The 27,547-nt window shown below is 36.8% G+C and overlaps 1 protein-coding gene across 2 annotated transcripts in view; it reads right to left on the bottom strand.

The window, feature by feature from the left end:
- Positions 1 to 281: 281 nt before the first annotated feature.
- Positions 282 to 27,547, bottom strand: part of LOC149547785 (nucleolar protein) — a 227,357-nt gene continuing 200,091 nt past the window's right edge. For both annotated transcript variants that reach the window (XM_089791838.1, XM_089791839.1), the window contains exons 22-26: positions 3,242 to 3,328; positions 2,984 to 3,089; positions 2,726 to 2,871; positions 2,519 to 2,611; positions 282 to 1,039 (exon numbers count right to left, since the gene is read on the bottom strand). In XM_089791838.1, coding sequence (XP_089647964.1) covers positions 869 to 1,039; positions 2,519 to 2,611; positions 2,726 to 2,871; positions 2,984 to 3,089; positions 3,242 to 3,328 — 603 coding nt within the window. In that variant the 3' untranslated portion in view covers positions 282 to 868. The remainder of the gene's footprint in view (positions 1,040 to 2,518; positions 2,612 to 2,725; positions 2,872 to 2,983; positions 3,090 to 3,241; positions 3,329 to 27,547) is intronic.

Here is a 27,547-nt window from a genome sequence, read left to right as displayed (position 1 = left end):
GCTACTGAAGCAATCAAAACCATACGGCATAGATAAATGTGAGACGTATGGCTAAAAATCCGATGTACACTACAAGGCCACAATATCATTAAACTCAAAACTTTCTTTCCTGGTGTCTCTACAATGACAAAGAACATACTCAACCGATAGACAAGATATATATCCACCATTCTTACTCTTCTCACAAATGCTTTCTACGACTTAAACTTGTTATTGCCAATATCATTTTTGGTTATTATCTGCCTCGAATATTAACCCTACCAATCTCAAAAAAGTTTGGATGCTCAGAAATTGTTTTTCATTAATTTGAATTCACTCTGTCAAGTCCAAAAAAGTATAATGTTATGAGTGTGGATACACTGGTATTGACAACCAGTCAAGTTCGTGAGAGATCATTGCACATGATCATCAAAATATTCCGTCAGCGTTTTTTATTCACCATGTACGAACTTACGCACGGATTTGCACGTTCCACTATTAGCACGAGGATACAAGGCCGTAAGCACTTAAAATGCATCTGCCGTCAAAAAATAACTGGCAGATGAAATAATAAAAAATATACAAATTAGGAAAGAGCAGAAGCTCTTGCATCATGCACATGAGGTAAAGCTGAAGCCTACAGAAACAAAATGTCTCTCTATGCAATTTAATTCGCATATGTTAGACCAAGCTCCAATCTGAAGAGCGTATATGTTAGACCAAGCTCCAATCTGAAAAGCGCTTATACATCCACAAGATATTGCAACTCATCTTCTTATGGTGTAAGTTGTCAATAGCATTAAATGGATCATGATAGAACATTGCAGAATCTGATGTGTCTAAATTGTAACAGCACAGTGATAAGAACAACGATCACTAGGTGTATTCCTTATTGAAGACGACTACAAACCACATTGGTCCTTCCATTATACTCGGGAAGCTTCAGAAGATGAACACACTTTACAAGTCCCTCACCCAGGCCACCAATCTCCTGCAAAATATTTCTTGCATCAAGGACAACTGGATCTGCATCTTCTCGCTTTCTTTTCTGGCCTGTATTCTGCACATATGAAATCTAATCACTAATGTCATATACATTAAAGACATCCAACAACTCTCAAAATAGCTAATCGTATGACAACTAATCCTTTTGACCCCAGAATACCAGTTAGATCACTAAATGCAGTAGAATATTTGGTGATTAAAAAAATGATTTCACTAGATTTTACTGGAAATTTATGACATCAACTAATTGAGAAAGATTTTGCAAGAAAATTATTAGTACGTTTCTTCCATGGAACTACCAATCAGAATCTTAAATACACTCTAAAACCTTAGCGAATCTTGCAGAATTTGATTTCTCTTGATTTCCATTAAATTTGATCCCCCACCTGTATAGCTGCTAAATATGATTATCTAACTTCAGTATTACTAACACTACCATCAGCTTACCATTTGTATCCAGCCTAATTAAGTTGATTCTGCTCAAGAATGTTGAAAACTTGATTTACATGCTATGAGCATTCCTCCCAAGATTTTTTGTTGTATATTAAGATGTCATAAAAAAATCTCAAAACAAATCTTCAAAGAAATGGCCTATTATTATTTGAAATGTGAATGAATGGTACATTTATGGGACCAAAAGGCATTATCAACATATAATACTGGCCCTTGTGGGTTTGAAAGTTTTCTTGCCTACATCCTCATTTCTAATTTTGATTTGATGATAACAAGAATGAGGATGAAGTTTCATAAAATAACATAGTTACACTGCCCTGGGGGATGGGGGGACAGCAGAACGGAGTGACGAGTTTCTGGGACGGAGGACAAAGGACCTTAATTTGGGGATGGTGAGGGGACAGAAGCGGGGGACAGGAGAGGGGGTATATATATGCATATGGTACTTAAAATGCTAGTTATGAAAATACGTGTTGCAATATAAGATATAAAGATGTAAAAGAGTAAATACTTGAACATTGCATTGAATTGGAACATCGAACATTAAACATAAATAGTTTGATCTGCAAATAGTCAACATTGGGATGTCTCCCATCCTCAGTGGAGGTGGCAAAATCTGGTGGCACCACTGGGGACGGGGGGACAGAGTCCCCAAGTCCCCGGTGTGTTGAAGTCTCCGGGACATGGGCAAAAAGGGGGGGGAGGACGCGTCCCCATGTTACTATGTAAAATAAACAACACCATTAAGCTTATAAAACAAACCATTATCATTGGAACAAAAACCTATTTTTATGGCATACTCTTTGACCTCTCTACAATTAGGACACATCCTCCAAGTGTTGTGCAAAATAAACCATTTGTATCATATACACATGAAGATATAGAGAGAGATCCACCAATTATGGTACCAAAAAACGTCATGTGACAAATTTTATAAGTGGTACCATTCATATATGACAAATTTATCACATCCAAAACACAATAACTTATCTAAGACTCCATGCTCAAAAGGGTTTTCATATATAAATTATCCTAGAGAAGTTCTACCCTAAAAGATACAAAGAAGAAACATCTAACATACCGTCAGAAAAGAAGCTTCCTTGCTCCATGTTAAGCCCATAATTTCACTTCCAAAAGCATCATACCACACATTTAAACCTTTTGGTATATAATTCTGCAAAGTATGGGCATAAAATTACTAAGAGATTTTGAACTTTGAGGATACAAAAATGTAGCATTGATTAACAAATGTCCAAGCTATAAATATCTATGCAGTAAAATACAAAACCTTCAAGTCGCGAAGATAATATTTCACTGGATCAAAGCCAACTAACAAATGGTTCCTAGCTTCAGAAACCCCTTTCTTTAAACCCACTGAAGACAAATATGGACAGAAATCCTTGCTTGCACTCCAGTTGGCAACCGTTGTTGATCCTACAACACACTCTCATTGGCATTTTTTATCAAGAAATTCTATTTACATTCAGAAGGAATAAAATATTTCAAACAAATGTAAAAGGTTTTATAGTTAAGGGATTTGACTAACCTTCATTAATCCCAGCCTTGAACAATACTTGATGTGGATAGGCCAGTTTATCCATATGAAGTTGAATCAAGGCATCATAGCACTCCAGAGGTGTCCGGAACAGCGACTGCGAGAAAAGATGAGGTAAAATATAGATATAGTGACATTTTCATCACAAATTTTCTTTTAAAAATAACCATGTTGAGATTAATAATTTTGATATGGTAAAGACATTAAACCAAACAAGGCATCGCGCAGTCAAAAAATTCAATATATTACCTCCCACCTATCATGTATTTTCCCATTAATGAGGTTTGTAAGGAGTTCAGAACTGCTTCTAGCATACGCAATTAGCCTTTTAACAACCTGAAAATTAATCCAGGATATGTTCAAGAGCCATGATATTTCAAAAGCCTCTGCAATTTGCTGTAGTTACGCATAGATTACGAAAATAAATATAAACAAAATGCTTCAAACCCAGAATAAATATAGTAATGACAGGGACAGGTGTCATTGGAGCAGCAGTTTTTGACAGGAAAATCAATGACATCACTAAAATAAGAATCAGTTGCACAAAGACATTTTGCCTGATTAACAAGCATGTTCCTGCAGACATCAAGTAGTATAGCACACATTCTTTTGCAATAGCAATGAGACTATCTATAGCAAATGAGACTATCTATAGCAAACAGTCAAGAGGCAAAATGTCAAGTGAGGGACTAAAAAGGAAAAGAATAAAATTCGCATATTGGGGATAAGTTTCCTCCATGTTAGTCATCAACCTATGCAATGACAACTTCAGAATTTGAAAGCTTCATGTGATATTGTTTATTTATTTGATGATTTGTGAATATATCCTCTGGTCATGCACCAATGAAGTTGGAGACAGGGAAAACTATTGAGTTATCCACCATTTGAAGAAAAAGATTTGTCAATTGGCTCACTAGGCTCTTCTCTTGAGCTCTGATATCAAGCATTTCTGGAAATATAAATAGTTGTATCTACCATAAGGAGATACTTCTGATGAAAAACATTCTAAAACGTAACTTTATTCCAAAACTTGTGTTACCAAATACCTTTCAGGATTATGAATGAAAGTAAAAACATTCTGTAGCCCTCACATTTACAGCCTTTATTCGACCATTGCCCAATGAGATTTAGACAATAGGCCATACATCATTGAAAAAATAATAGGCAATAGGCTATACATCATTTAGGCAATAGGTTCACCGATTTGAAAAAACAAAATGAAGCAGAAATTACATCATTGAGTAGATATATCAAAAAAACATTACAGGAGAGTGGTCACTAGATTCTAGTTCTGTAAAGCATGCTACAGACTGAAGGAAAAGTTTTACCAACTTGAGAGCAGCAATACGACAGGCATAATTTGAGGGAAAGATATCATTTTTATTACAAGGGAAACAATAAAAATTGGAAAAATCAAGTATGCATATGTATGAGGATTCAAAGAAGCTTCTATCTATCGATTGAATTACATTTTTAAAAATTCCCTAATATTTTTTTTTGGTGATTAGTAAAAGCCCGACGCCATAAATAATTTTAGTAATTAAAAATTGAGTTACATGAGTCTCCATTCAGTGTGGGCACAAATTCCCTAATATTTTTTATATTAAATAAATAGTATGCTATTGAATTCAATTTAAGGTTACTGTAACAAATGATGGAAATTTGGAGAACAAAGGTAGTAGGAAATAAAATATCTACATATTTGAGGTTACTGTAACAAATGATGGAAATTTGGAGAACAAAGTTACAGAAGCATGCAAAATTTCACACAAATACTTTGCTTCTAATCTCCTCAACTCTCATTCAAGAAGATATTACCTATCTATAGGATTTGCATATCCTATATTATAGAAAACCTTCTATAACAGATCTCTTACTTAGAAATATAAATATTATAGGCATAACCAAACTACGACAATTTTTCATGGAAATAAAAAACTCAAAACAACCTAAACGAATTAACAAACCAAACTAAGACACCTAATCATGTATTATTCATAAGTTCATAACACCCCACCCCGTCCCCTCATTCTTCATGTAGACTAACACTTGATGTCTAAATTTAGTAGTTCATCAACAATACATGATATGAGTAGGGACATACATCTGTACCCAGGATAAGCAATAATGGAATTCACCTCACTTTACTTTTGAAGAGAAACACATCCATGCATGGAACACAAGATATGGACTTACACTTCTATCTGAGGTCATACAAAAAAGTTGGATAAGGACAACACATCTATACAATATCAAAGTTATGAAAAGGACACACTTGCTCACAACAATTATGACTAGGGGCAAACATATTCTATCATGATACTCAATAAATGTGATTGGTGACAAACACATCCAATCACAAATAACCAACACGTGATTGGGCACACACACATCCAATCACAAATACAAACTCTTGATTTTTTTTTAAAGAATATATTCCTCATTATTCTTGTGTGGAGCTTCTTCAGTTGCAACTTCAAAAAGGCATTTTACATTATTGTGTACTACAAAACCTAACTTATATTTAGCTAGTTGTCAAGGAGATCTTTGAAACATTGAATGCAGGTCATGGTGATGTGCTCCTTTTTCTAACAATAGTAGCACAAAATTCTACATTTAGCAAATTGACTTCCCTTTGACATAGAAGAACTTGATTTAGAGGAATGGTTAGCCTTGTTTTTGAGAAGCATTGTAATTTCCTCTAGTTGAATCATTTTTCTTGGTTTCTTCATCATTCAAGCTCAAGATCAATGGTACTCAACAAAATAGCTTTTCCATCAAAATCATCTACCTTGGCTTTTATCTTAGCTAGTTGATTTCCTAGAAAGCGGAACATACTTATGTGTTGAACAACTTTTTTTTTAAGTACATGTTTGCCCTTGACACTTTTGATCAAAATAAAGCACCAAGATTATCCTTGCTTGCTTTGACATCTTTGATAAGTCAATGTGATTGCATCTAAAAGTCCAAGAACAATCAAACCTATTGCCCTTGAATCCTTTGTAGTTCAATTTCTGATTCTATCAGCATGAGTTGGTTTTGATGTAGCTCCAATCACCGCATCGCACAAATGCTTTTATATAAGGATCAATTATAGCTTGACTTGCCAAGTGGGGAAATCTTTACCTTCAAATTTTTCAATCAATGCACTATTTTTATCCATAATAATGTACCTACCCACCTATTCATAACAATATCAAAAGTGTTAGTTTCCATTAATAAGGCAAATGATGGACACTTTCACAAATAATAATATTAACCTCCCTTCCTCTTTTTAACAAATCTTTCAAGTTTCAACTAAATATAAATATTAAAACCTTTTTAATTCAACATTTACATTTTAAAATGCCCTCCATTTAATTAAGATTTTGATGAATTTAAGAAGCACAATTGAATGTGATCTCTCAATTATGCCTAAACAGTTTTGATAGCAACATTTACATGGTGTTGCCTTCCTTATGGCTAGTTGTTGATTGATAAACTGGCTCACAATAAAATCTGCATAGCAAAGCAAAGATTTCTCACATCTTTCCTTCCTTTAATTTTGTCAAGACCCACAGGTGACAGACTTCCAAAGGTTGCGGTCAACACTCTGAATGAAATGTCAATAATAAATTTCCAAATATTTGTTCAGATTTGTTGTGCTAATAATTGAAGACCAAAATGCTAGTTAAGCCGGTGAATATCACTTGATAGATCGCCACACAAAAACAAAACCAGGTTATTCAAACATGCACACTGAAAATATGTTCACGTCCCTCATTTTCCACCTAAAACTACTCTCATTATGCAAAACATATTCAAAATTTTCTAGGTTTTTTCTCCTCTACTAGCTTTCTAGAACATCTCAAATTTCTAATATTCTTTAAGTATTGAGAGAAATCATGATTTTCTTGAACTGACAATAAAAGAGATGTTTGGACAACAAGCTATGCTCTAATACCATGATAAAAATTCAAGGGGAAAAGTACTAGACGCACATAAAAAAACTATACACAATAAAACTTATTTATAGTATTTGATATTCTATATTACAAGGAACTTCCTAAAGTAACTCCTTACTATAACCAAACTAAAATAAATATTCATGGAAATAAGAAAACTCTAAACAAACTAATAAGCCATTAGCTAAGATACCTAATGATGTAATATTCCTGAGAACAACAAAAAGTGACTTTCTTTCTTGCAACAAGTCAGAAAATCAGCTAAGATGATCCAAATTGAAAATGATTTTGTTGTTGCATTGTAATATCACACCCCTATTTGTACCATTTTTTTTGCAATCCTTTGACACAACTGGTAATTTGTCAAATGGTTAAGGGTTTTGCTTCCAGCCAATAAACTATACATATATAATTTAAAATGTTAATTATGAAAAGACATATCAGTATAACACACCAAATACAATATATATGAACATAGTGAAAATTGCAACACGAACAAGTACCACTTAACATATAACATAGCAACATATTGATATGATTGATGATCATTATAAATGATCAAATCATTGTTCAAATATGAAATATTATATATCATAAAGATTATCATGACTAAAATGACAAGAGTAGCATGGTATAATAAATTATAATTAATATCAAAGTGAGTACAAAATTCTACAAATGTCAAAATCTAAAATCCTATCAAAATGTAACAATGGAAGGCCTCTAATGACTAATCACCCCACAAGCCAAAGTCCTCATCATGAGAAGTATTGGACTCAATATCCTCCTCATCAAGGTCCGCCAAAGGAACACCAACTAGACTTAACAACTTCTATTGCCGTCTTGTCCTCATCAATTTGAGTTGGATCCTCGGGCTCTACATCTCATCCTTCTACTGGGCTCTCTTTCTACCCACATGTCTTGCAATCTATGATATGGAAGACATTGTGTACAACAACTAGCTTCTCCGCTCTCTTAAGTAAGTTTGCTCCACTTAACATAGTGGATGAAGTTGTATGTAGACCAATTCCTCTCTACAACTAAGGAACTAGAAACCTGAGATAGCAAACAAATGGTCATTGTGAGAAAATTAGAAAACTAAAACTCTAAAGTTCATTAAAGTTAAATTTTTTAAGTTGAATAGGTTCTAAAGACAAGGAACTACAAATCTAAGAAAGGGATCAGGTGGCTAGTTGTAATGTCCCCTTTGTGGGACACTAGGAATTCTGACAACAAATTTATAAAACATTAATTTTGGCTTAAGGGAGCTTGGTGCAAATTTATTAAATGGGTCAAATTAATATTAAAAGTGGGTTAAAGGTTAAGAGAAGGAAAAAAGACGAAAGGTTAAGAGAAGGAAACTGAAGGGTCGTTGTTTTGAGCATAAAAGAAGGATGAGAAGTTCATTTTCAGCATGCTTTTGAGATTTATTTTCTGTTTTCTCTTTAGAGAATTTTGGGAAGTTGCTAGCTTTCTCTTGTTGAGGATCCCGAGGACAGAAATCTTCGGACTCTTCTTGGGTGGATTTGACGTAGCCCCGATTCATCTTTGCAATGGATTCACATTGGGATTACAAATGCATTTTATTATCTGTTTCCAATCTGACTGTATTTTTGTATTTAAGATTGGAATTGATTGTTATTGTATTGCTGACGTATAATGCAATAATGAGTTCTAGAGTTTAATGAGTATTTGTTGGTTATTTACTAGTTTATTGTGCTGGTTTATTTGCATATGATATATGTTTATATTCTGAGAATTGTTTTGAGGAAAAATTAGGTGTAATATCCAACTAGGATATTATAGTGGTATCAGAGCGCGCTGACCTTGTCATCCTATTGGGTATAAGAAAAGGTTTCACCAGAGATATTTTACAAAAAGTTTTATCATCAAACCTATCATTGTTGAGGTTTTTAGCTGAGAATATTGCCACTGATTTGATATTGAAGCATGTGCTTAATTGGAATGGAAGTTAAGAAAGCAATATGCAATTGGAAGAAGGCCATATTTAATGTTTGTGGGAGTTGTCATACGATGTGATTATGTAGGGAACTTTAGCTTTAATATTTCAGCAATGAAATATTGCGGGCTCTCATATTGGTGCATTAATATATTTAGCTATTGTGGAGAACTATAAAGATTATCATATGTTGTCAATTTTGCAAGAAGTATGATTATATAGCTCAGCAATGAATTTTTGGACTATTATTTATCTAATTCATAAGTCAAAAACTATAGTGTCGGGCTTCCTAGAACCGGCAAGCTTGGGTATTCAACAGAAGTGAGTTGAGGGTTGCAGAGGTATTGGTGTGTTACCACTTTTACCCTCCGTCTTAGGAAATGGGATGGTCCGATAAAGTCAAGCCTGTGTTTTGCATCAATGTGAAGGGATAAATTTTGTGCATGTGAAGGAAGAGCTGCTCTCCAACTTCCAAACTACCTACTGTCATTACAATATTGCTCGAAGGTTTCATTCAGTTAAGCCTTTATTAAAAGGATAAAAACTTCCAGTGGTTTTGTAATACATCAGGTTGAACATGGTGTCATTTTGGAGAAAAGATGTAATGACAAAGGAAGAATAGGAACGTGCCTAAAGAGTGGTGGTCGCAGTTGTATGGATTAATCACTCTTAGAACATGTTCGAGTCTAAGTAAATTACTTAATAAATGTGAAAAGATATGACATTTGGGATCCATGAATCAGTACTGAGACATACGACATCCATTACTGGAAACTCCTACTGCAATCAAATTTTTTTCTTCATCCAAGGTTGGAGCAGCAGAATAATGTCAGTTATTTGAAAAAATCTACCAAAATCTAGAGAGAAGTAACACCTTGACCACAAAATATTTAGCATCTGAATTATAGTTGGGAAGCCAAGGGATTAGATAGATTAAAGAACATAACTTTTGTATGCATGGGAAATGAAATGACAATTTAATGGTGTTGAAAGAATGGTTTAATTGACGTAAATAAGGAAGCGTTTGGGACTTGTGGTTATTTTGTGAACGGAGAATTTGCTTCAGGTGGAAGAACCTTCGGACACATGCAAGACTTATAATAATTCATTCACAAAGGACTTCATTAATGTATCAACACTTTAATTTATCATCAAGGCTCTGGGAAAGATTTCGCTCGGTAACTTAAGGTACTTCAGTTGCCGTAAATCATCATAACTGTTGTAGGTATCATCATTGATTGCATCGAGCATGTACCAATAATGGAAACGTCATGACAGGCAAGGAAAGTTTAGCAACATTCAGGGATTTTTCGCAAAGGCTTTTTTCCTACCAATTTGTCGTGAGAAATTCCAAGAATCGTTTTGTTGTATTGTGAGGACACAAATATGGTGCAAAATTTTTGAGAGGGACCCCTATCATGAATACTCAAATTCTAAAGTTTCAAAGCCTCATAATCTATTGTTGTTAACATACACCATCACATCCCTATTGTTTATTGAGCCTTACATCCTCGAACTATTCTAATATTGAAGTCACAATAGCAACCGTTGGATGTAAGACATTTTGTATCAATTATCGGAGATTCATACGCAACATCTCCAATTGAGGTAAGAACAGGCACGAGGAATGCATATTGTTACACAAGCTGACGAGTAAAGATTGGACTTCGATAGAGGATACCATGTATGAGTTAGAAAGGAAATTCTAGGAGGAAAAATTGTGGGAGTTGTTAAAGACAAAGAACTTCATTTTTATAGGAGGAATGGCTTAATATAAATGTCAGCAAAGACTTTTAAGCTTCTAATGATTGCTGCATTAAGATTTGGGAGCCTGAAGCTTCATTCCAAGGAAGGTTGATTGAAGCACTGTCAACAGTGACCTTGGGCTGTTTAAACTTTCGTAGATCCTAGCACATCATAATCTCAGCACGCTTCTTTGAACAGGTTTGGACATATATAGTTTGGTATTAACATTTATCAGCAGCTCTTATTTGCAGAGACTTTGGCATGACTCACTCTAGCCACAACATGTAGACATTCTACTAGTGTCGGAGGTTGAGCTCAATCAATGAGCTTTGAGCTATTCAGTTGAGGCATTGTAGATTATTAACAAACATCTAGGTGCATAATACAGTAATCAGAATCATGACTTCTGATTATTAAATGATATCTACGCACATTGTTGTAGTGATGAAAGAATTCAGTGAATTCAAACATATAAACAATATGACCAAATAGTAGGGAAAGTGTACATCAAACTTGGGGGAAAATCCAACTGGAAACAATGGAAAGGATGAAAAGTATCCTCTTCTCCAAATAACTTAATAATACATTCAATGGTGCTCAGCTTCGACACTTGTAAAAAGAAAGGGAAGTGGGCAATTGGTGGCATGTGATTGGCTTACAATTGGAATCCATGAAGTCCTTAGATGGTGCCCTTTCCAAACTAAAAGAATCAAATTCACATATATCAAAAGTTGAACAATCCAATTGTAGACTTCTTAATTGGGCTTTACAGCCTTCAATGATTGCATTAGTACAGCGTAGAATGTTGGAGCATCCAAATAACAGTGTGCAACTTACAATTGCCTCTTAGTGAGATTATTAGGATAACAACTCCTGTTGCACCTTATGCTGATAACATCTTGGAGAAGGTCCTACAATTGATAGTGGACAGCTTGTGTGGATTACAAGACGACAAAGGCCCTACCTTTGGTAAGAGAGCTATTATATTGGATATTATGGCAAAGGCTAGATTTTTTATCATCATATTGGACCTCTGTTGTGAACAAATGATACTTCAGATATTTCATGGTTTCTTAAGTGGGTATAGAAAGCATCATCCAGACAATGTGAAGGCCTATATTAAAACTATCATGACATTAATCCTTGATGAGAACGATGACATATGTAAGCAACTAAAATCAGATTTGTTGGCCATGTGGAGAAGGGAGAACATAATCTCACCTATAGCTTACGAGCTTGGTGAAGAAGTAATTGAACACAAGTTGGACATGTTCAAAGAATTCATGTCTGAACACGAGTTAATTTCAACAGGCATACAAGTTGAGGGATCTCCAAAAATGAGTAAGAATCAAATGAGGAGAGAGCAGATTTGTTTCACATGTAACCGAACTTGGACACTAGGTCATGTTTGTGGTGATGGGATAGCCAAAGAAATACAAAGCAGCATTGGAGATGATACGAATTTCACCATTTTGACCCCACAAAGTAGCATAATTAGTGGCGATGACATGGATTCATCTATTGCTAAGTGTATGGGACATTCAAAACTCTACATTGGTGATTTAGAGATTGAAATTGACAAGCATTCTACTATGGATAATCACACTCAATGTGAAAGCATGTTGGATGTCTCTAAAGAAGTTTACAAAACTTCATGTCAAGAGAAATAGTTTAATGACATAAAAATACCTTTGCCTTTACACACAAATCAATCAAACAAGAAGTCTGAGACATTTGATGAATACATGATATTGATTTAGTGGAACAATCAAAAATAAAATTGCACGATGATGATGTTATGGGTGACCAACTCGAAAATACATGCCAAAGTGACAATGATTCTTTGAAAAAATAGCTGAAAGTTGATGAAGAGATGATTGTTGCAGCCTTGATGTGTTATGATGATACTCCCAGTATCGTTGAAGATATCTACAGGAAGGCACAAATAGAAGAGAGGCACAAGGTTATGGAAAGTAATTCTATTGTTGCTAATTTACAAAGGGTCAAACTAGCAATAGAATCTTTGAAATCAGATTATTTATGCCTACTTTTAGAAAGGAATTACATCTTAAAGGTTGCTGAAAATTATGCTGATTAAGTAAGGAAAAAAGAGGATGAGGTTAATAAGTTCAATAGGGAGATTAAGGATGCTCGGGAGGCTTGGATAGTTCACAAGTTGCTCTTTGTGAAGCAGAAAATCAGATTGTTTTCACGAAACAATCCAGGGAAGAGGAGGATAAAGTAAGGCATGAGTTTTTCAAAGAAGTTATTAAGGAACTTGATAGCATTCAGCAGATTTATGATTTGGATAGCTGCCCCAAGAGATCAAGTAAAAAAAAAAATTGGATCATATTAAGCTAGTACACAGTTCCTTGTTTGAGGTGGATGCTGATTGGACATTCGATAGTCCACTCTTTGCACTGAATATAGGAGATCTTTTTTATTTCTATGATGAGGATGATCTTGACTGGAGGATGTGGAACCTAGTTGCAGTTCCTACCAATGAGTTCTGTTCACAGGATTAGTGTGGTGGTCTGACTTTCAGATTTAACACTGTTAATCATTCTCCGATCAGCTTACACATGATTTCAATTTCTGACTTACACATGAGTTGGATAGACTCCTTGCTTCACCAACTGAATAGATCTTGGTTGAGAATTAATGAGATTTATAATTTGATCATAGGGGATGGATTCTTAGTCCTTTCTCTACTCATGACAATAATGTACCCGGGAGTATTTCAAACTGACGACGAAATATACGGCCTCTCTACACCTTTGATATTGATTTCAGCTAGTGAGCAACTTGATTGCTTCATCAGTACTTCAGGATGAACAGTTATGGTGGAGATTAGTATGCATTTCTATGGAAGATCATTCACAGATGGAGAGTTTTCTAGTACTAATAGCTCCTCAAGACATTTATATCTTCTCATATCTAATGGTTGTTGTAGTATAATAGTGTGGGATTCTGGTATTAGTATGATTGATGCTTTACTCCAGCAGCGTATTGATAAGTGGCTACACAATTTTGGGCTTGGAGCACTTTTATTAGAGTAGCACAGCGGATAGGGGTAGCAATAAATTTCAGATTGGGCTACAGGGCTACTTGCAAATTTATATGGGATCCTGGCACTGATTGCTTGAGGACAAGTAATCTCAATGAGGGAGGACTTGTAATGTCCCCTTTTTGGGATATTAGGAATTTTGACAATAAATTTCTAAAATATTAATTTTGGCTTAAGAGAGCTTGTGCAAATTTATTAAATGGGTCAAATTAATATTAAAAGTGGGTTAAGATGACAACAAGGAAAAAAGACGAAAGTTTAAGAGAAGGAAACTGAAGGGTCACCATTTTCATCATAAAAGAACGATGATGAGTTCATTTTCAACATGCTTGGATTTGAGATTTATTTTCAGGTTTCTCCTTAGAGAACTTTGGGAAGCTGCTAGCTTTCTCTTGTTGAGGACCCTTCGGGCTCTTCTTGGGTGGATTGGATGTAGCCCCAATTCATCTTTGCAATGTGTTCACATCAAAAATTCACATTGGGATTACAGGTGCATTTTATTATTTGTTTCCAATCTGACTGTATTTTTGTATTTTAGATTGGACTTAATTGTTATTGTATTGCTAATGTATAATGCAATAACGAGTTCTGGAGTTTGTTTACCGTACAGGGTAAACGGTTTATTAATGCATGTAGAGAATAGACAAGAACATGTAACACAGAAATATTCCTTTTATTATTCGCATGCATATAGAAGATACTACAATATTTGATATGATTGATTACAATGATAATCCAAAGTCTATTCTGGATGGTGTACATATACCTTCCTGAAGGGGTGACTCAACCGTCATGCGCTCGTTCGGATACTATTCTACTCGTCGGCTACAATATAGAATTTACCAACAACATCATCCCCCACAAAAGAAAAGTCGTCTCTGGACGACAATTACAAAATATCCGAGACAAATTAACAAAATAGAATACACTAACTGTGACTAACTATAACAGGATAGATCTTTTTCCATCATATCAGATTCAAATTTTCCCCATGCCTACACCAAACTAGTCTCCAAAACACGTCGCATCTATAGCCTCTACTAACACAATATTGTCTCCTTAGCCAAGTTGACCTTGATTGCCACCTGTGTTGCCTTCTCTGCTTCCAACTCCCGAGTACACTAAGCCAAGTGTTTACTACCTCCAATTGGATGATCAACTCCTCCTGAGCTCTCTATGTATCCACCAAGACAGCCTCCCATCCAACACCTACTCCGAGTGCCTCAAAGCGTATCACCCCTCTCGAAAGGCTTGCTCCAGTGCTCTCTCCACCTCTGGTAGACAGACACTCCATGCCTGCAGCAGCTCTAGGTCTCATCAACTGGTCACACTTCCCACGACTGATAACTAAACTGGTTGGGGGTCTAGGGGGCATCGCCCCCATAAGGGTCGAGGGGCACAAAATTAGCACCCTCAAACCCACACAAAAGTCCATGGAACACACCATTTTTGTAATTTTCTTCTGATCTCATACTCTTTCTACCAACCGCTTGTGTTTTACTACTTGTTTATGTCTTTCCCTTCCCTTCAATATCATACGTTATTCATTATGAACATATTTTATTTGTCATCGCTTTTTTTTTTTTTTAAAGAACCTCCTATCACCCTTCTATGTCTACCGGTGTACTGCAATCTCCTTTCCTTCAAGAGAGTCTATATGGTGATCTCAGACTTCTGTGTTTTATAGCTGACTATACATATGTCATACGGTTCTTCTTTCTCCAATTCCTACCGTACAAAATGGCTCCCCTTCCTGTATTGAAGATGTTCCCAATTCTCCTTCTACAACATACGCCTTCCTTGCTCCTGCTACCATATGTCTGGCCGTACAGCCATAGTATGTACTTACGGGCCTCTACCTCTATCTTCCATCATATGGTATGTACTAATTCAATGTTTTCCTCCTTGATGTCGTACTGGACTTTTCCTCCGATTCCTACTACAATTTGTTCTCCTTAAGGCTATACAGAAGTGAGGTTGTACGGTTCACTTTTCTCTCTGTCATATGGTTATTTTTCTTGCCTCCTCAAACACCCAAGCTTATTTCCCACAAGCTTTCAGCCATACGGTGTTCCTTCTCTTCTCCGCGTGAGTCAAAGCTCTCTCTAGATTTTCGTACAATCTTTCCTGAACATGCAAATTGTCGTACGATCTTTGTGATTTCCTTAAGGTCGTACGGTGCGTTAACTTGTGTTCTTCTTGAGTCCGTATGGTCCAATTCATTAGTTGGTTATTACCCATATAGTGATACTTATTCCCCTCTTGAGCCGTACGGTGTGTTATGTACAATATCTTCTCCTGTTTGGCCGTACAATGGATCACTTATGATTTCCTGCCGTCTTTTGCCTGGCCATACGACATCCTTCCTAGGTCGTACAGTGTTTTGTCTTTCTTTACTACCTTCCTTTCTTGCTTATGCTCCTGATAGGCCGTATGGCCTTGTTTTATGGCGAACGTACTCCCTTCTACTCTCCTCCACACATGCTTGTACAACCAGAATTCCTTTTGATGCTTGTTCGTACGATGTATTTGCTTTGCTCTCCTAAAAGGTCGTACTATTTAAATGCAATTGCTTTTAATACTAGATTCCAATTAATGTTCTTTGGTTCGATATCATCTCCCAGATTCATGGTTTGTACTGTGGCCTCTTCATATTTTATTGGCTTTTCCTTATTGAATACATGTGCAGGTGTTTTATCCAGCTCTGTGTTCCCTTCTTTTATTTCTCTAAATTCTTTTGGAAATCCGTCTCCGTTGCATTCTTCCTCTATCGTTAGTATGTTGCAACTTTGGAAGAGTTCATAATCCTCCATCTGCCAGGGAAATAGACCGTTCACTAAATCCAGATCCTCGTTCTTCAATCCACCTTCCAACCGTAGGACTCCTTCCTCATCCGGTTCCATTTTCTTCTTCCCTTCGTCCTCTCCTTTTGAATCGGACGATCTGGCTTCTTCTCCCAACATTTGTGTGTAAATCAATAATGAATCTTCGTCCTCTACTCTCCATTGATAGTGTATTCTTCTTCCAGTCATGTTTAACCTTTGCTTGTACAAGCCATCCTCATCCAAGAATGGCGTCATATCCCCTTCTTTTTACTGAGATGACTACAAAATCGAGTAAGAACGACTATGTTCTAATCGTTACTAGTTGTGCCATCAAGATCCCTAGAGGCTTAATGCCATGTTGGTCTGCAATTAGCAATTGGAACGTGGGTGGCCACAACGTCGGCTGTCCCAACTTCTTTCAAGTATCCTCTAGTAGGACATTTACCCCCGAACCTCTGTCCACAATTGTGTTTGAGAGGATCATTCCCAATATACCCATTTCTACGACCGTCGGATGCCTTCCTGATGTGAGGGCTAGCAGCATTGGGTCTATTGCACTTGTTCTGCTTTCCTTCTCCTTCCTAGGTTCTTTTGGTAGTTTAGCAGCTGGAGCCATGTTTGTGAGTACCGTTCGTAGTTGGGGCATTGTGAGGATCAAATCATTTAATTTTACTAGCAGTTTAGTTAGTAATATCTGCCTTATGATGTTCTATTCTATGCAGTTCCTCATTGAGGTACCTGCAGTGTCCCCCTTCTCTGTTTGTGATTTCTCTATCTACATCCCCTTCTCAATTTCTGCCCATGCTTCTTCTAGTCTCTTCTTTTCTTCTGTCAGGTCTAGGTACAGCTTTACCTATTTACATGCAATTGTCAAGACTTCCTCTTCATTCGTTCCCAATTCGATGCTAATCAAATTCACTCCTGATTTCAGTTTCGGGCACTTGGCATCTTCATGGTCTCTAGGGCCACACCATCTGCATAACAACTGCGATGCGTTCGTCGTTGTACAATTTCGTGCAAAGTGGCCCCACAAGTTGCATGCTCGACATTGAACCATCAATTGGTTGTTCACATCATACTGAATCTGACTGCGGCCCTTGTTATTATTGTTATTATTGTTGTTGTTTTGTCCCCTTTTGTTGTTTCTGTACCCACTCGAGGTGGCACCGTCATTGTTTGTGTTTCCGCTCCCTCTGTAATATCCCCTTTGGATATTTTTCCGAAACCTGTGATATAAAGTGCAGATTTAAAACCGAACAGAAAACGAACACTTGATACAATTTCTAGAACTTAATAGATTTATAACCAACAGATTTCAATACAAGAAAACTCAGAAAAGTTCATTTATTTCCTCCAATATTCAAAAATACATACATGCACTAGGAATTAATAAAACAATCCACCCAAAATATGTTACTGTATTATACAACAGCAATACAATAACATGCAACAATCCAAGTAATCCAATCTTATATACAGAAATAAAAGTCAGATTGAAAATATAAATTAAACTTAAAAGAAGGCTAGGTTTGCGTCCAACCTTCAAATGTTTCAAGGGTTTGCCTCCTAGAAGAAATAACCAGCAACTGTTTCCAGCTCCTAGATCAATATTTTCTCTTCGATATTATAATCTTCATCTATCCTCACGTGTGGAGCTTGTTGTCCCTTTATAAATTTTCCCAAAGTGATGCACACTCTTTTAAGCAATGTGGGATAAAGCACCTTTTTTGTCCTTTAGTCACTTAAGTGAACAGTAACTTTTTAAAATAAAGTGACAAGTTAAATGACTTTGATAATCACTTAGTCAAGACACCATATAATCATCAGTCATTAAAATAGTTGACCAAATGAACTTAGATAATCACATGCAATAGCTTGTTGGAAAGCTCTCGGTGAGACGCTTCTAAACCAACACTGAGGTACCGAAAATACTACGCTCTGTTTACTCGCTAAAATTGGTACCGAAAATACTGCGCTCTGTTTACTCCGGACAACTTACCAAACTGCTCTGATGGGTCTAAAATTGGAAATGCCTAGGCCAAACCTCGAACTAAACCCTGCAAAGAACCTTTTTGCCCTTGAAACCTAGGCAAAGCGAACCAGCACACAGAAATATAATGTCACAGAAAAAGGGGACATTACAAAGCCTCCCCTCTCAAAGATTGCTTGCCCTCAAGCAATCCGCTCATACATGCAAAAACCAAATGCCAGGATCTCACACTCGCCTTGAGAAAGAGATTCTACTCCTCAGTCGATGTAACCTAGCATGCATCATCCCAAACCCCGAATGGCTAAGCAATACAATAAGAATCAATGCGCCATATAACTAAATGCCAATATCCCAAGGCTCACCATTAAGGGTCACCAACTGCCATCTGTTGTTGCCCTGCGTACCAATACCCTCAATCAGAATGAATGTCTCACTCCATAAGTGACCCTGCGATTCTCTACTGTCAAGTGAAAATGGGAGCTCGGCAATATGCCAATATTCACCACAAGATGATAACATCCAAACTCTCCTCCTAGCTCCCCGATGAAAGGCAATACATAAGGATGCTCCCCCTGGATCCCAAGTGAGAACTCGAGCACTGTCTGAGATACCTCTGACCAACTCCTGTAATATCTGCACCACTGTACCACCCCTGCAATATCTATACCGATGATAATGATAGATCCGGTCAATCTAACTCAATCACTATATCACCCAGGTGAAAACGAAGTAATCTTGATCTCTAGATCTTTGATATGTCAGAAGGCCGAAACACACAAATCATAATCCTACGATTGTGTAACAACACAGCATAAACCACCAGATGTAAGATACTATTAGCACCTGGATCCTTGATCACCCAATCAACACGACCCCGGGTAAAGTTAAGAGTGGTTGGTGAATCACCAACATCATGAATGCTAACATTGTCTCCAATATACTGCTGAGTAAAAAATGTAGACACCTCATGTGGAACGTAGGGTAATGTATGCTCTCCCCACTCAGCTGCAAATAACTCATTGACCCCTAAAGGCCAAATAGAATCAGCGAATATACTACCATCATACACAGGCAAACCACTGATAGTTGGAATATACCAACAAGTAAAATCATCAATCAACAAGTAGCTCGTGACCATCTCATAAGAGCTAGGTGATAAAACTCTGGCTAAGCTGAAAAATCCCTTAGTGCATACGAAGGATAAATATGAACTTCTCACTCCACCATAAGTACTCTCGCTTATGTAAGTCTTCGCAAGAGTATGATTCACCATTAATTGAAATTTCTAAATTATCCTCACTTGTTGTATCACTCACCATGTGCTCATGTGAAGATGTACAATTGCTATCAAAAAAATCAGAATTTTCATACTCATTAATTTGCTGATCCATAAATTTTTTCTCACCATAGAACGTCTCAAATGGGAAACACTTGATTGAATCACATTGTTTGCCTTCACATCTACCCACTTTATGAATTTCTTCAATGATTTGCGTGATTTCTTGTGCCCTTGAACCTTGTTTATCTTCTTCACAAGTGGCTGCCCCACTTGCTTGATTTTCAGCTTTGTTGATGGAATAATGTGTTAAGCTCAATTGAAGACACAACTCATCTACCTCACTCTCCTTGTCCCTTCCAAATTTTATTGCTAGATCTTTATCCATTAGTAGTTGCAAATACTCATATTTTATCATTTTCAAAGTTTCAAAAATAGAATGTAAAAGAGGACTTGTGATACCGCAAATGTTCCCATGCCTCTCTTCTATCACAATCTTCCGCAAGAGATCCTCAATCAAATTGGAAGAATCATCCAACCTCGTCAACACTTGGACAATCTTGTCCTCTTTGACCAAAAGCATATCCAATAAGTCAAGGAGCGATAATAGTTTTTGACCATCACCTTCAAACACAAGTGGGTTGTTCTCCATAGAATTTTCTGATTTTTCATCATTTAGGGGAATAACAATTTTAGATATATCCTCTAACTCAGCGTGAGCTAGATCATCTATCTTGCCAACATCACGGCCCATTTGCTTCTCAATTTTTGTCATAATCTCCAACCTAGTGTCATCATAAAATTCATCCAAGTTAATTTCCATGTCACCAAATAAGATGCTTGAGTTGCCAACGTTGGCGGATTGGTCAACTCTACTACCTGGGCCATCAATGTGCTCATCAAAAGGACTAGTGTAAACAGCTCCAAGAGATACTTCTGTCTCCCAATTACCTACTAGTATACTGGTGTCATTATTATTGTTTTGTGTATTATCATGCAAAGATTGCTTTTCTTTTTCAGTACTACTATCAAATTGATTAATGCCTTCCTCATGCAAATTCTTGTAACTGTCCCCTGCAAGGAGATCACAAGCCAATTCAAAGTATTTGTTTCTTATCACATCCGACTTGTCTTGCAGCTCTAGCTGAAAGTCAACATAGTCCATGAAGATAATTCTTTCTGAATCTGTGGAGGAAATTTGTGATAATCATCGTATAGTTTCTTTACTTCAGTTTTAATATCGAGTTGAAAATCTCGTTCCACTTCCTTTGCCATGTAGTTTACTAAATCTGACCACTGAACTGGACTTTTTGGCATTCAAATACTCAGTTAACAGCTGGAGTACAAACTCAAATAATGCCCAGCTCCTCACTGTCCAACAACAATACACTGAAGACACAGGTGCCTGGTTGTATGAAGGGAATAGTGCCCAATTTCAGATATAACAGTTGTCCAATGTCTTTACCACGAACCCCAAATTTTGATCACCCAATGCAAATCGGAATTCATCAATGTGTAGGTAACTTGCAACAAATTCCCCACTGCTACCATTGTAATATTCTCTGATCGATTATTAGTTCAAAATGCTGATTACTATAAAATGGAATAGCAAACCTGCATATGACCAAGAGCCTGCTGGAGATGACGTATCACCCTTATTGATGACTACCAAATGACTTATGTATTCAAACACTTGCCCTTATAAGACTGCTCCAGGAGTTCAAGTATGATGCATTGACGTCAGTACCTCAACCCGAACTGTATATGTATACTGTTATCAGCAGTTATATATGTTCAACCATGCTATGACTCTTCCACTGCAGGAATGCAATAATCTAAAACTCTATTAATGACGCCCCAGTTCTTCTATCAAACACCAGTCGGCTGCTACAAGATGGATGGCATTCAAACTGCGTAGCAAAAGGGACTGGAAAATGTCCCCTGTAATATTCTAAGCAATTTCCTACAGCAGTACTAATAAACATTGTAACATTCTACCCTTAAAATTTGACAAATGTTGTTATGTATTTGAGGTGGTAATTACATCAAACAATTCACAAACTCTTGTAGTAACTAAAGAATTTGCTATACTGTTCACCGTATTTTGAAAAATCCAGACAAACTATAGAATAATGAAACAGGGACATTACATCAAACAGTTATCCAATAATCATTATCTGCTCCTACCAGCAAGGTAATATGGAAAATACTGTCAATGATAATGCACAAAGACTGGACTAAAATATCTTTCCAAAATGCAATACCAGTAAGGAGCCAGTCGGTATCTTAAGGAGATTACAACATAAATCCAAACTCAGCAAATAAGAAGTAAATGATATTGACTGATTATCCCAGTAATGTCAATGATTTCAGAACTAATATTCAGTTGAAATAGAACTAAAATGTATGATTTAGTACAAACCCGATATACTGGAAATGTTCATTGAGCATTGGCAGTAGTTCGAATGGTTCTCATTGCATACACCAGGCCTGATTTCCTCTATGCTCGATTCAGACTCTGCATGTGTGCTCAATAACCTGCTACCAGAACTGCATGTCTTCTAATATCAGCGGCATATATGTGTTCACTCCATGCTGAAGATCTAACAATAGCGCCCAGTTCTTTCCACGATTCACCAATAGGCTATTACAAGATGGAATAACATTACCTATGGTATTTTCATTGCTTGGTATGCAACAAGGAGTCTGAAAAACGTCTTACGTCCATCTATACTGGAGAAGTTGCCACTGTGATAACCTCTTTCCCCCCACCAATAATGACTATACATGCTCGACGTTTTAAATAGAATGACCCTGTACTCAAGTTTGGTCTTTGCACTGTGCCATAGTCCAGATTCGTGATCACAGTTTTTTGCTAAACCCTTGCTTACACTCACGTTGAATATAGAACCCGTCTCAGGATAAACTCAACCAGTAAGATGAAAGTTAAGTGCTGCCCAATACCAGCAACACCAAACCCGCGTTCACCTTCCACACGTATGAATATAAACCCACAATTATGAGAAACAACCCACTCACGAATTTAATCCTATCTGACCTAAGCCAAGACGACTGACGACATTGACCTGGTGTAGGAAAGTAATCTGCTAGCCATCCACACTTGTTTAATTACCCATGTAGGCTTCTTGCTAGACGTGGAATGGCCCGACAAGGTTAGCCACCTCAGTTAACACCTGTGTCATGAAACTCTACATGTCTTCTTCCTGCAAATAATATTGTATTGCTCATATATATCTCCAGTTATAACAAGCACAAAACGTTATTTCCAAACGCCAGTAGGTCTGACGCCCTTAATTTGGTATTTCGACTACAAAAGGGAACTCACTACGTCCAAAATATAACAATTCCAACCTGTTAACGTTGCAGTATGGCATTTCCAGCTTACCCGACTGTGTATAGTTGCACTCAATACGCTGTATCAAACCGACCTGTCAATACTACAGCATAGAAGCTCCAATGTGACGTCCTAAAGGAAAGAAGACAAACTCCAAGAACCCCTTCGGATTTCTTCCCTTCCTAGTTCGCCCAATTTGGTTCCAACTGTAGCTTGCTAACTAGTTCAAATACTGCTTACCTCCAGGCACTTAGATTTTAAAACCCTTCCTTTCCTTGACTCTTTTAAATACATTGTAGTATGTCCTAATGCAAGTGATATCTTTTCCAATTCTGATTTTCAAACCATGTTTAAGCCCATCATGAAAATGATTGATCTCTTGAGATATGTGACACTTCAAAGAGAACACTGCCTTGATTCTCAAATCCTCATGACTGATCAAAAAAAACCCTGCAAGCTGGCAGGATACATAGGCTTTGATACCATTGTAATATCCCCTTCCGGATATTTTCCCGAAACCCGTGATATAAAGTGCAGATTTAAAACCGAACAGAAAATGAACACTTGATACATTTTCCAAAACTTAATAGATTTATAACTAGCAAATTTCAATGCAAGAAAACTCAGAAAAGTTTATTTATTTCCTCCAATATTCAGAAATACATATATATGCACCAGGAATTAATAAAACAATCCACCTAAAATATGTTACTGTATTCTACAGCAGCAATACAATAACATGCAACAATCCAAGTAATCCAATCTTATACACAGAAATAACAGTCAAATTAGAAATATAAATTAAACTTGAAAGAAGGCTAGGTTTGCGTCCAACCTTCAAATGTTTCTTCAAAGGTTTGCGTCCTAGAAGAAATAACCAGCAACTGTTTCCAGCTCCCAGATCAATATTTTCTCTTCAATATTATAATATTCATCTATCCTCACGTGTGGAGCTTGTTGTCCCTTTATAACTTTTTCCAAAGTGATGCACACTCTTTTAAGCAATGTGGGATAAAGCATCTTTTTCGTCCTTTAGTCACTTAAGTGAACATAGTAACTTTTTAAAATAAAGTGACAAGTTAAATGACTTTAATAGTCACTTAGTCAGAAAACCATATAATCGTCAAGCATTAAAATAGCTGACCAAATGAACTCAAATAATCACATGCAATAGCTCATTGGAAAGCTCTCGACGAGACGCTTCTAAACCAACACTGAGGTACCGAAAATACTGCACTTTGTTTACTTACTAAAAATAGTAAGTATCTGACAACCTGCCAAACTGCTCCAATGGGTCTAAAACTGGAAATGCCTCGGCCAAACCTCGAACCAAACCCTACAAAGAACCTTTCCGCCCCTGAAACCTAGGCGAAGCAAGCCAGCACACAGAGTTATAATGTCCCAAAAAAAGGGGACATTACACCCTCCTGATGCTTCCTATGTCAGGAGCACTAGTTGATGCCTTCTTGTTTTCATATTGAATGGGCATTCCTTTGTGGAATGTCCCACAATTTGGCAAATATCACAGAACTGATTCTTCGGACAGGATCCCTTAGTGTGACCTTCTATCTTGCATTTTGTGCACCATAGCTCATTTTCTTTGGTCTGGCTATTCCCTTTCGGCATATTCTTAAACTCTTTCATCATCCTAATCATATCCTTCTCCAGGGCTCGGACCTTCTTACCGCCCTTTTCATCACTATTGCTATCCTCAGAAGAGGATTCCTCTGAGTCGGATGATCTACTTTTCTTCTTTTTTTTTGTTTTTTGTTCACTCTCTAGGTCCATCGCTTGATTGTACACTTCAATGTACGACAATGGCAGTACAATCTTCATTTTCCTTTTTAACTCCGAGCTTAGTCTTTCTACGAACCATCTCTTTTTCAACCCGTCTACTAGCTTATTTTCCATTTTATTTACTAATTCTTTTAGTTTTCTAGTGTATACACAGATTGTTTCATTTTTTCCTTGTTTTGTGGTGTAGATTTCTGCTACTATCTCATTGTCGTCTTGTAGCAGTTGAAACTCTATAATAAATTCCTTCTTTATGTTTTCCTATGTGGTTAGCTTTGTCAGATCGGTGTCAGAAATTCAATCAATAACTACACCTCGTAAGGTGGCTGGAAATAGCCTTGCCCATTCATTCTAGTTGTTTTCTCCATTCATTGTCCAAATCGTTTCGCAAGTTTTGTAGTGTCTGATTGGATCAACCGTGCCATCCCTGTCGAACTTTGGTAACTTTTCTTTTGGACTGGCCATCGGTACCCTTTCTTTCTTTTGTTGTGCGCTATTGTCGGTACCCGCATTATTTTGTACTCCTGTATCACTCTGAACACCCGCGTTACGGATACCTACATTCTCGAGTGGCGTGAAGGCTTCCCCAAGGACTTGGTGCTTCAACCACACTGTATTTGCCAATTCTTCCTTTGTTCCTTCGATCACCCTTCGCCTTTCTCAGGTTTCTTCTATCAACCTCTCCCTTGATCGACTTGGTGACTGCACTCCGTTCGTCAATGCTCCCGTGGTACCATGGTCACCTTCTATGACACCACTACTGTACCCTTCGGCGAGTTGTTGGAGTCTATACCTCTGGTTGCTTTGTTTTGTGCGGTTTAATATTCCTCGTGCCACACTTATGTTGTCATCTTCTGGATTCTTATTTCTATCTTTATTCAATGTGTTCGGCATTCATAGCACCAAGACCTTATAGGCAACGGTGCCAAATGTTTACCGTACAAGGTAAGCGGTTTATTAATGCATGCAGACAATAGACAAGAACATGTAACACAGAAGTATTCATTTTATTATTCGCACGTATACAAAAGATACTACAATATTCAATATGATTGATTACAATGATGATCCAAAGTCCATTCCAGATGGTGTATATATACCTTCCCGAAGAGGTGACTCAACCATCATACGCCCGTTCGGATACTATTCTACCCATCGGCTACAATATAGAATTTACTGACAATAGAGTTTAATGACTATTTGTTGGTTATTTATTGGTTTATTGTGCTAGTTTATTTGCATAAGATATATCTTTATATTCCGAGAATTGTTTTAAGGAAAAATTGGTTGTAAGATATCATCCCTAGTAGCATTGGTCTCAATATCCTCCTCATCAAGGTCTGCCGCAGGAACACCAACCAGATCTGAATCATCTTCTGTTGCAATCTCATCTTCATCAATTTGAGTTGGATCCTCTGACTCTAAATCCCATCCTACTACTAGGCTCTCTTTCTACCCACATGTCTTGCAATCTACGATACGAAAGACAATGTGTACAACAACTAGCTTCTCCACTCTCTTAAGTTTTCTCCTCTTCACATAGTGGATGAAGTTGTATGTACACTAGTTCCTCTCTACAAATAAGGAACTAGAAACCTAAGATAACAAACAAATGGTCATTGACTGATAATTAGAAAACTAAAATTGTAAAGTTTATTAAATTTTAAATTCTAAAACTTGAATAGGTTCTTAAGACAAGGAACTACAAATCTAAGATAGGAATCAAGTGGCTAGTATGGTAATTTTTGCCCAATGTGATCCATGGCATTTCCACCACAATATGGGATGCTTATGTGCCATAGTTTTAATGTCCACCTTTGCCAAATCTGAGTATCCTGGAACATAATAAGTTGCAACATAATGCCATGTCTTGTAAACATATCCACAATAAAATTAATATTTTGTTGGGTGGATATTTTGCAACTGACAGTTTTGAGTAAAATCCAGTCACAAAATAGGATGATTAGTCACAACATGTGAGACAAAGTCTCTCCTACTTTAAAGGGAAGGCTCCCCGTTCTCCCCGTTCCTTAGATCAACTCAAGGTAAGCAAGAAGTTGAGAGATTTGAAATGGTATTACCATATTCTTTCGTCTTAGCTTTCAGCAAAAAATTTGCTTACCCGTGGAGCGAGTAATGGGCAAGATGAAACCTTGAACTACACTTCTATCTAGAGTTGTAAATAGTAATACCGATAAACTAACACTAACTCAAAGGTTAGATGAGAGCGTCCCAATTTAGCTCTAAGTTCAGTCTTAATCTACACTATTAGAATAACTTTTACTATTGGGGTGCAAAGACTTGTAGAAGTAAAAAATTCTAACTGTTTTGTGACCTAAGAAAGAGATACAAGCTACAATCAAAGTTGTTAGTCTATATATCTCCACAACCACTCCTAGTCAAAGCTACAACTCTGATTGCTTCCTAACTCTTTACGCTCAATTATCAAGAATGCAAAAACACATGAATCAAAGATAACAAATGCAAAACACAGTCAAAGCTTTCAACTTACACTAATCACAATTGCACTTAATCAAAGTTTAGCTTCAATTGTTTCTTTGTATTCACTTTTCTTTCAAAATAGCACTACAGAATCAA

Source organism: Cupressus sempervirens, chromosome 7 (genome assembly GCF_028749045.1).
Source record: "Cupressus sempervirens isolate cs-2001-9-10 chromosome 7, ASM2874904v1, whole genome shotgun sequence".
NCBI classification, from domain to species: domain Eukaryota; kingdom Viridiplantae; phylum Streptophyta; class Pinopsida; order Cupressales; family Cupressaceae; genus Cupressus; species Cupressus sempervirens.
This window is presented reverse-complemented; position numbering and strand designations above follow the sequence as displayed.